Source organism: Nyctereutes procyonoides, unplaced genomic scaffold, assembly GCF_905146905.1.
Source record: "Nyctereutes procyonoides isolate TBG_1078 unplaced genomic scaffold, NYPRO_anot_genome, whole genome shotgun sequence".
NCBI lineage: Eukaryota > Metazoa > Chordata > Mammalia > Carnivora > Canidae > Nyctereutes > Nyctereutes procyonoides.
The window spans coordinates 73,899,331-73,910,581 of NW_026575125.1; the positions used below are offsets into that span (position 1 = coordinate 73,899,331).

The window sequence follows — 11,251 nt, forward strand, 5'->3', positions numbered from 1 at the left end:
CATAGCAACTTCTTAATATATATGTCTCCTAAGGCAAGGGGAACAAAAGCAAAAATAAACTATTGGGGAACTCATCAAGATAAAAAGCTTCTGCACAGTGAAAGAAATAATCAACAAAATTAAAAGGCAACCTTTGGAATGGGAGAAGATATCTGCAAATGACATATCTGATAAAGGGTTAGTATCCAAAATCTTAAAGAATTTACCAAACTCAACACTCAAAAAACAGTTTCTACTATTAACTTCTTACCTATGATGAGATAGGAAGACACATTAGATGAGAGTCTCTTTATAGATAACACCCCAAATCTTACTAGGTAGCTCTAAAGCAGAACCATGCCTAAGATATGGCTCTCAAATATGAGGATTCCACAGAATAATAAAATTTCAAAAAATGACTGACAATAATTTGCCAATTATTATTTTTCCACATAAGGACATCAATCCAAACAAACAAAAAACTACCTTACCATTATCCAAATAATCATTTTATTAAAATATATATATATATATATATTTAACATCCCAAAAGGCAGAAAGTAAACAATTTTTTAAATGGGCTCAATTTATATTCTTTGAGTATAGTTGACACACAATGTTAAATTAGTTTCAGATGTACAACATAGTGATTTGATGAGTTTATACACTGAGCTATGTTCAACACAAGTGTAGCTATCGTCTGTCACCATACATCATTATTATATTATCATGACTATATTCCTTATGTTGTGCCTTTTATTCCCATGACTTATTCACTGTTTAACTGGAAGCCTACATCTCTCACTCACCATTACTCATTTTGCCCATCCCCTACCCCCTCCCTTCTGGCAACCATCAGTTTGTTCTTTGTATTTACAGGTGTGACTATGTGTTGTGTTTATTCATCTGGGTTTTTTTCAGATTCCACATGAGTAAAATCATATGGTATTTTTCCAAAAAAGACCTACAGATGGCAAATAGACACATGAAAAGATTCTCAACATCACTAATTATCATTAAATGCAAATGAAAATCACAATGAGATATTCCTTATACCTGTTAGAATGGCTAATCAAAAAGACAAGAAATTACAAGTGTTGGCAATGATGTGGAGAAATAGGAACCCTCAATATGCTGTTGGTATGAATGTAAACGGGTACAGCCACTTAAGAAATTTCTCCTCAAGAAATTAAAAATAGAAATACCATATGATTGAATAATTCCATGGCTGGGTATTTAACCAAAAGAAAAGAGGGCAGCCTGAGTGGCTCAGCGGTTTAACGCCACCTTCAGCCCAGGATGTGATCCTGGAGACCCAGGATCAAGTCCCACGTTGGGCTCCTTGCAGGGAGCCTGCTTCTCCCTCTGCCTATGTCTCTGCCTCTCTCTCTGTGTGTCTTCCATGAATAAATAAATAAAATCTTAAAAAAAAGAAAATCACTAATTTGAAAAGATATATGCACTCCTATGTTTGCTACTGCATTATTCACAATAGCCAAGGTATGGAAGCAACCTGTTTATTTTTTCTTTCAACCTTTGATTTAAATTCTAGTTAACATGTAGGTAGCATTGGTTTCAGGAGTAGAATTTAGTGATTCATCACTTACGTATAACACCCAGTGCTCATCACAACAAGCACCCTCCTTAATACCCATCATCCTTTTAGCCCTAAGTGTTTATTGGTAGACAAATGGTTAGGAAGATGTGGCATATAAGCCGCGCACGCGCGTGTGCATACACTCACACACACACACACACTAAAATATTATGCAGCTTTAAAAAAAAAAGATAAGATTGTGCCATTTGGGATAACATGAATAGATCTAGAAGGTATTATGCTAAGTGAAATGAGTCTGAGGAATACAATTTAATTTTACTTCAAAAACTCATTACAAAATCTTTGTTTTATTTCATTCAAGATTGGTAAACACTATTTTACACTCTACCATTGGAATTTGGGAACTACTGTTCTGAAAATTTTTACAGACTACTTACTTATAGCAGTGATACATAGTAAGTACATATACTACTTATAATTGTTATTTAGTATACTTGGCATATAAAAAACATATAATAAGCTATTTTCTCACTCACTTTCAATATAGTTCCATAATTTGTTCAGAGATAACTCTTTCTCCCCAAGATATAATAAAACACAATTTAAGAATTGTGAAACTTGGGGCACCAGGGTGGCTCAGTTGTTAAGTGTCTGACCCCTGATTTCAGCTCGGATCATGATCTTAGTGTTGTGAGATAGAGCCCAGCATCTGGTTCCACACAGGCTGTGGAGCCTGCTTAAGATTCTCTTTCTCCCTCTGCCCCTTCCCACTGCTCACATGCTTTCTCTCTCTCTCTTTCTGTCTCTCTCTCTTTCTCTCTCTCTCTCAAAAAAAAAAGAATTCTAAAACTCATGGCAAAGAGATGCTCTACTTATACATATTTACTTATTTTAAAAAGTTTTTCAACAAATTAGTACCATCAGTCCATATCTCCTTTCCACTTTGACTAAAACACTACATATGTTAAAATACACCATTTAATCAATGCATTCATTCATTTATCTGAAAGACACTATGAACTAAGAATTGTGCCATTTTGTTTACTAGCAGTGACCCCAAGTGGCCACCAGATAAACATATATGATTCAACTTAATACTATCATGGCTTCCAACTGTTTTCCCCATTTCAGTATTCAGGAGTCAACTAACTAGATTGGGACAGATTTCAGATTGCTGTTTCGTTAAATTCATTAGAGATTATTAAGATAATTGCAATTCTTGTTTCTATAAGATTAGACTATTCAAACCAAAACCTCAAATAAATGCCTACTATAAGGTGTGGAAGATACCTCATGCCTCTATGCATACAGAAAAACACTGTTATTAAAGATTTAAAGAATTTCACCCTATATCAGTGACATTCTTATGTCAACAGACACTCCTGGAAAAGAACAGAACAACCCCAGCGCTAAAGAATTGATTCTTTCAAATCTATCCTAGACCTATCATTTATGACCTACAAAATCAAAATACAAGAACGCAATCTATTTCCATAGTAAACAATAATAGTAGTGGACTTTACTACTCTACTTAGTTCAATGGATAGATCATTGAATCAGAAAACCAACAAGGAAACAGTGACTTTGTTTTTTTTTTCAGTTGCATTTATTATTTATTTATTTAAAATAATAAATTTATTTTTTATTGGTGTTCAATTTGCCAACATACAGAATAACACCCAGTGCTCATCCCATCAAGTGCCCCCCTCAGTGCCCGTCACCCATTCACCCCCAACCCCGCCCTCCTCCCCTTCCACCACCCCTAGTTCATTTCTCAGAGTTAGGAGTCTTCATGTTCTGTCTCCCTTTCTGATATTTCCTACCCATTTCTTCTCCCTTCCCTTATATTCCCTTTCACTATTATATATTCCCCAATATATATTATATATATTCCCCAAATGAATGAGAACATATAATGTTCTCCGATTGACTTATTTCACTCAGCATAATACCCTCCAGTTCCATCCATGTTGAAGCAAATGGTGGGTATTTGTCATTACTAATGGCTGAGTAATATTCCATTGTATACATAAACCACATCTTCTTTATCCATTCATCTTTCGATGGACACCGAGGCTCCTTCCACAGTTTGGCTATGGTGGACATTGCTGCTATAAACATCGGGGTGCAGGTGTCCCGGCGTTTCATTGCATCTGTATGATTTTGGGGTAAATCCCCAGCAGTGCAATTGCTGGGTCATAGGGCATGTCTACTTTTAACTCTTTGAGGAACCTCCACACAGTTTTCCAGAGTGGCTGCACCAGTTCACATTCCCACCAACAGTGTAAGAGGGTTCCCTTTTCTCTGCATCCTCTCCAACATTTATGGTTTCCTGCCTTGTTAATTTTCCCCGTTCTCACTGGTGTGAGGTGGTATCTCATTGTGGTTTTGATTTGTATTTCCCTGATGGCAGAAACAGTGACTTTGAATGACACATTGAACCAGTGGATCTAACAGATATATTCAGAACATTCAAACCAAAACAGTGGAATATACACTCTTTCCAAGCATACATGGAACATTCTCCAGAGTAGATAATTTATTAGGCCACAAAATAAGTCTCAACAAATTCACAAAATTTGAAATCATAATATGTATCTTTTCTGACCATCAGGCTACAAAACTATAAATCAACCACAAGAAAAAATCTGAAAAGGTCACAAACATATAGAGGTTAAATAACATGCTACTAAACAATAAATGGAACAACCAAGAAATCAAATAGGAAATCAAAAAACACATGAAGACAAATGAAAATCAAAAGAAAATAGTCCAAAATCTTTGGGATTCAGCAAATGCTCTTCTAAGTAGGAAGATTATAGCAATACAAACCTACTTCAGCAAGCCAGAAAATTTTCAAATAAACAACTTAACCTTTTTCCTAAAGAAGTTAGAAAAAGAAGATGGGAAATATCAGAAAGGGAGACAGAACATGAAAGACTTCTGACTCTGGGAAATGAACTAGGGGTGGTGGAAGGGGAGGAGGGCGGGGGGTGGGGGTGAATGGGTGACGGGCACTAAGGGGGACACTTGACGGAATGAGCACTGGGTGTTATTCTGTATGTCGGTAAATTGAACACCAATAAAAATTAATTTATAAAAAAATAAAAAGTAATAAAAAAAGAAAAAAAAAGAAAAAGAAGATCAAACAAAGCCCAAAGCCAGCATAGGACCTATATAATAAAGATTAGGTAAGAAATAAATGAAATAGTGAATGAAAAAATAATACAATAGATTGATGAAGCCAGGAGCTGGTTCTCTGAAAAAAAATCAACAAAATTGATAAACCTTTAACTAGATTCATCAAAAAGAAGAGAGGATTCAAATACATAACATTAGAAATAGAAGAAGACAAATAACAACTGACATCACAGAAATATAAACAATTATAAGAGAAAGTTGTGAAAAATTGTATGCCAGCATATTGGACAATATAAAAGAAATAAATTCATAGAAACATAAAACATCCCCAAACTGAATCAGGTAGAAACAGACAAACTACTAGCAATGAAATTGAATCATTAATCAAAAAACTCTTAAAAGGCCGAGGGCAGATAGCTTCACAGGTGAATTTTACTAAACATTTTAAGAAGAGTTAATATCTATTCTTCTCAAACTATTCCAAAAAATATAAGAGGAGGGAAAGCTTCCAAATTTATTTTACAAGTCCAGCATTACCCTAATACCAAAACCAGATTTAAAATAAAGCCACAATATTCTCAATAAAATACTGGCAAAATGAATCCAATAGTACATTAAAAGAATCATTCACCATGATCAAGTGGGATTTATTCCTGGGCTGCAAGAGTGGTTCAATACTTGCAAATATATCAATGTGATATACCACATTTCTAAAGAAAGGATAAGAACCATACGATCCTCTCAATAGATGTAGAAATAGCTTTCGACTGGGACGCCTGGGTGGCTCAGTGGTTGAGAGTCTGCCTTCAGCTCAGGGCGTGATCCCAGAGTCCCAGGATTGAGTCCCACATAGGGCTCCCTGCATGGAGCCTGCTTCTCCCTCTGTCTATGTATCTGCTTCTCTCTCTGTGTGTGTTTCTCTCATGAATAAATAAATAAAATCTTTTTTAATAAAATCTTTAAAAAAAGAGAGAAAGAAAAAGCTCTTGACAAAGTACAACATCCATTCATGATAAAAACCCTCAACAAAGTAGGTTTAGAGGGAAGATAACCTCAACATAATCAAGGCCATATACCAAAAAAACCCCACAACTAATATCCTCCTCAATGGGGAACAACTGAGAGGTTTTCCTCTATGGTTGGGAACACAACAAGGATGTCCACGCTCACCACTGTTGTTCAACATAGCACTAGAAGTCCTAGTCACACCAATCAAACAACAAAAAGAAATAAATGGCATCCAAATCAGCAAGGAAGAAGTCAAACTTTCACTATTTGCAGATGACATGATACTCTATATGGAGTCCCAAAAAAACTCCACCAAAAAATTGCTAGAACAGATGCACAAATTCAGTAGAGTCACAGGATACAAAATCAGCATACAGAAATTCACTGCATTTCTATACAGCAATAATGAAGCAGCAGAAAAAGAAATAAGAGATCAATCCCATTTACAATTGCACCAAAACAATAAGAGACCTAGGAATAAACCTAACCAAAGAGGTGAAAGATCTGTACTCTGAAAAATATAAAACACAAATGAAGGAAATTGAAGATGACACAAAGGAATGGAAAGACGTTCCATGCTCATGGATTGGAAGAACAAATATTGCTAAAATGTCTATACTACCCGAAGCAATCTACACATTTAATGCAATTCTTATCAAAATACCAACAGTGTTTTTCACAGAGCTAACAAACAATCTTAAAATTTGTATGGAACTACAAAAGACAGTGAATAACCAAAGCAACCTTGAAAAAGAAAAGCAGGGATCCCTGGGTGGCGCAGCGGTTTGGCGCCTGCCTTTGGCCCAGGGCGTGATCCTGGAGACCCGGGATCGAATCCCACGTCAGGCTCCCGGTGCATGGAGCCTGCTTCTCCCTCTGCTTGTGTCTCTGCCTCTCTCTCTCTCTCTCTCTCTCTCATAAATAAATAAAAATTTAAAAAAAAAGTCTTAAAAAAAAGAAAAAGAAAAGCAAGGGGCACCTGGGTGGCATCTGACTCAAGTCTTGATATCAGGGTTGTGAGTCCAAGCCCCACACTGGACACCATGGTGGGCATGCAGCCTACTTAATAAAGAAACAGAAAAAAGCAAAGTGAACCTTAAACTATATTAGAAAACTGTAGTGATCAAAACTGTATGGTACTGGCAAAACAAAACAAAACACAGAGTTCAACAGAACAGAATAGAAAACCCAGAATGAACCCACAATTATATGGTCAATTAATCTTTGACAAAGTATGCAAGACTACCCAATGAGAAAAGACAGTCTCTTCAACAAATACCAGGGAAACTGGGCAGCTACGTACAAAAAAAAAAAAAAAAAAGAAAAAAAAGAAAAAAGAAACTGGATCACTTTCTTACCACACATAAATATTAATTCAAAGTGGATTAAAGACCTAAATGTGAGACATGAAGCCATTTAAATCCTAGAGGAGAACACAGGCAGTAACTTTTTTACATCACCCTTGGCAAATTCTTAATAGATATGTCTACTTAGGCAAAGGAAACAAAAGCAAAAATACACTATTGTGATGTCATCAAAATAAAATGCTTCTGCACAGTGAAGGAAATGATCAACAAAACAAATAGCAACCTAGAGAATGAGAGAAAATATTTGCGAATGACTTATCTGATAAAGGGTTACTACCCAAAATATATAAAAAACATAAAACTCAACATCCAAAAAACAATAATCCAATTAAAAATGGGCAGAAGACATAAACAGATATTTTTCCAAAGAAGACATCCAGATGGCCAACAGACACATGAAAAGATGCTCAATATCACTCATAATCAGGGAAAGGCAAATCAAACTATTGTGTGTGAGATAACACACAAATCACCTCACATCTGTAAGAATGGCTAAAATTAACAACACAAGAAACAACAGGTACTTGTGAGAATGTGGAGCAAAAGGAACACTCTTGCACTGTTGGTGGGAATGCAAACTGGTGCAGGCATTATGGAAAACAGTATGGAGGTTCCTCAAAAAGTTAAAAATAGAACTATCTTATGATTCAGTAATTGCACTACTAGATATTTACCCAAAGAATACAAGAACATTAATCCAAAGGGATATATCCACCCAATGTTTATATCAGTATTATTTATAATAGCTCAGATATGGAAGCAGCCCATGTGTTCACTGATATATGAATGGATAAATAAGATGTAATATAGGCAGATAGTCTGACCCAGATCACACTGGGAGCAGGGGCCTTCTTCGCCCTGACCTTTACAAAGCACTTGGGCTGCATAGCAAGCCTGCACTTTACAGACACAGAAACTGAGGCTTAGAAGGGTCCAAGAGCTCAATCAAGATCACACTGGTGGTGTATGAACTGAATGGGACCGTCCATAACCAAGAGTGGTCAGTGAGGACTTACAGAGAAATGGCTTATATGTTGTGAAAAAGCATCCTGGGTTCATTGGAATCAAACTCATTTATTCGGATCACAGACTGGCTGGGTACTTCCATAGATAGGAACCTTCTGGATGCTCTAATACTGAACTCTACCCGGATTGGCCATGGATTTGCTTTAACCAAATACCCAGCAGTCTGGGCTGGCTCCTGGAAAAAGAATATTCCCACTGAAGCCTGTCCCATCTCCAACCAGGTTCTGAAACTGGTGTCTGACTCGCAAAACCACCCTGCTGCTGTCCTGATGGCCACTGGGTACACCATGGTGATCAGCTCTGATGACCCAGCCGTCTTTGGTGCAAAAGGCTTACCCTATGATTTCTATAAGGGCTTCATAGGCATTGGGGAAATGGAGGCTGCTCTGAGGACACTCAAACAGCTGGCCGTGAACTCTATCAAGTTCAGCACCTTGTTGGATATTGATAAAAAGGCTGCCATGAAAACCTGGGAGGAGATAGGGGATAAGTTTGTAGCTAACCTGCCCAGGTGGCCAAAGTGAGAAGATAGCCATTTATTACTCTATTCCTCTGCTTCCCTCTGCAAGCTGTTTTTACCTTTGGTCAATCAGTCTTGAACCCACTTCAGTATGGTTTCTACCTCCATTTCTTTATCAAAACTGACCTCATGAAGGTCATCAATCACCTCCACATTGCTTGACCTCTCAAACATTTAAACAGTCTACCAAACTCATCTTTTTTAAATATTCTTTTCTCTCAACCTCAGGACATCAACTCTCTTGGTTTCCTCCTCTCTCTCTGGCCACTCCTTTCAGGGTCCCTTTTCCAGAGGCTCTTCTCTATCAAATCTCTGTGTTGGAATTCTTCAGGGCTTAGTTTTGCTGCTTTTCACTCTTCTGTTCACATCTCTACTTCTCTCCTCTACTTTTCTCTCAACTCAATAGTCTTTTCCTAGGTAGTTTCATCCATTCCTTTGCTTTTAAGTATCATTTATTTCCTGATGATCCCCAGTTTATTCACTTAGTTGGTTCACAGGAATCTCAGAAACCTATGTGCAATTCTGAACTCTCAATCTCTTCCCTTTCAATCTTTTCCTGGTCTTTCCCATCTTGGTAAGTGGCACCTCCATCCCATTCCTCCTAGTTGCTCTAGGTAGAATTTTTCAGCAAAATTCTTGATACTGCTCTCTTCCCTGTTCCACATAAAAATGTATCTTGAATCCTCCACACCTCTCTACCTGTATTGCTGTTGGCTGAGTTCAAGCCACTATCACTTCTTGTCTAAGTTATAATAGCCTCTTAATTGATTTCTCCTTTCTTCTCTTTGCCTTCTTAATTTCATTTTTCACAGTGATGACTTTTTAAAAATTAAATTAAATCAGTTTACTCCATTGCTTACTACTCAGTGCACTTAAAAAACTCAAAATTTTCAACAGGGCATATAGCATCCTCTTTAACCTGGATCCCTCCCAGCAGCATCCCACCCTAGGCTTCCCTAGTGCACCAGATTCTGGCCACACTGGTCCTTTGTTCCTCATATATCTCAAACTCTATGCTGCATCAGAGTCTTACTGTCTAGGATAGTCTTTCTTTTCACTTTTGTCTAACTGATTCCTATTCACCCTTCAGGCTTCACCTTCTTTTCACTTTTGTCTAACTGATTCCTATTCACCCTTCAGGCTTCACCTTTAATGTCCCTGTCTCAGAAAAGTTTCCTAGACCCCTAACCTGTTAATATCTCTCATGGCACCTTGCTTTTTTTCCTTCATGACTCTTATCATAATTTGTAATTACATATTTATTTCTGTGTTTATAGTCTTCCCTCCTGCCAGACTGTATGTTCCCTGTGGGCAGGTATTGATGATTGTGAACCCAGAATCTTGCTCCATGCCCCAAACCTAGTCAGTACTCAATGAAAGATATGTTGAACAAATGGATATAACCTGTATGTATTGAGCTGGTTGCTGAAGCAGGAGAGAACGGAGCAGGGTTTTCCCCAAAGAAAAGACCTCACGTGATCAAATTCTGGCTCCTGGCCCGGTTTTCAGAAGGAAGGCAAGAAGCCAGCCCTGTCTTCACTTGACTAAAGGAAGTGAAGGAGGATCAAAGAATTTGTTAGAAGTCCCCGGCAGATTCAAATGTCTTCTAATCCATCACCCATCACCTGCACTTGAGCTCAAAGGCAGCAGCCAATCCTCTCTCCATTAGTAGTTTATCACTATTTGGTTTATGACACTGGAAAAAGTCTTGCTGATTAGAGGCTCTCAACCACAGGCTGGTACCCAGATAGAACAAGATGACCTTTAAGCTCCTAATTCTGGCAGTCTTCGATTTATTGCCTTAACCAACCCCAGTAGATAGTATATAGGTACCAACTCAGTCAATTTACATTTAATAAGTGGTAAAAATGGAACTGAGCAGAATGGACTTCTGTAGCAAGTTGTCATGACTACAGGCATCTCCCAGGAGTGTAAGGGCTCTGGTCTGGACTTGATGTGATCTATGATTTGGCAAATTAAACCAGCTACTAACTAGTCTTGTCTGCATGCCAGGTTCAATAGGCTGAGTCCTAGCAGAGAACTAAAAACATCAATAGAACCAGACACTAAGTTATTAAGATCTGGGAAACAGGCTATAGCCACCTTGGAAGTAAGTAATATTTCTGCCAGGAGTAGAGTTGTTAAAACTGATTTCACTTATTTCTCCTGTAGGACTTCCCAAAAGGTACCCTGACATATGTTTTTTGGAAAAACTTGTGTGTTTGTTGAATTTTTGTAAATGAAATCATGCTGCACCTGGGGACTTGCTATTTATTTAAAGGAAACTGAAGCAAAGCCTCCTGTTAAAACATATTTTGTAATTTGAATTATGTAGTCTATATTTATTTATTTCTTAGAGTAAGGTTAAATATTTTTTCCCTCTTTGTCAGGTGAATTGTCTGATCTGGAAAAATCTAACAGCTAGAGACACTAAGAGTCCCTGACTTGCCTGGCTTATCTTATCAGTTTCCATTATCTGGTCCATGATGAATGCCCTGGTCAAGCACCATCCTCCTGGGTCCTGGAGCTTTTTTTTTCTTTAGCTGGCACAGCTCCCAGAGAAGGGGAGGGAGACTTTTCAAAATTCAAACCAAGAGAATGCTGTTGGAGATGCAAATCATCCTGTTTCCCAGCAGGTGAGAATTTGGGATC

At 37.6% G+C, this 11,251-nt stretch overlaps 1 protein-coding gene across 1 annotated transcript; it reads left to right on the top strand.

The window, feature by feature from the left end:
- Window positions 1–8,028: 8,028 nt before the first annotated feature.
- LOC129517992 (adenosine deaminase 2-like) lies at window positions 8,029–8,603 on the top strand. The gene is made up of 2 exons (XM_055338065.1): window positions 8,029–8,053; window positions 8,143–8,603. The coding sequence occupies exons 1-2, from the start codon at window positions 8,029–8,031 to the stop codon at window positions 8,601–8,603; spliced, it is 486 nt and encodes a 161-aa protein (XP_055194040.1).
- The last annotated feature ends 2,648 nt before the right edge of the window (window positions 8,604–11,251 follow it).

Bases quoted from the DNA above. Each gene is read 5' to 3' on its own strand.
- LOC129517992 (XM_055338065.1), top strand. From the start codon at position 8,029: ATGGGACCGTCCATAACCAAGAGTG. The intron at 8,054-8,142 runs GTCAGTGAGGAC...TTCGGATCACAG, and splicing joins ACCGTCCATAACCAAGAGTG to ACTGGCTGGGTACTTCCATA.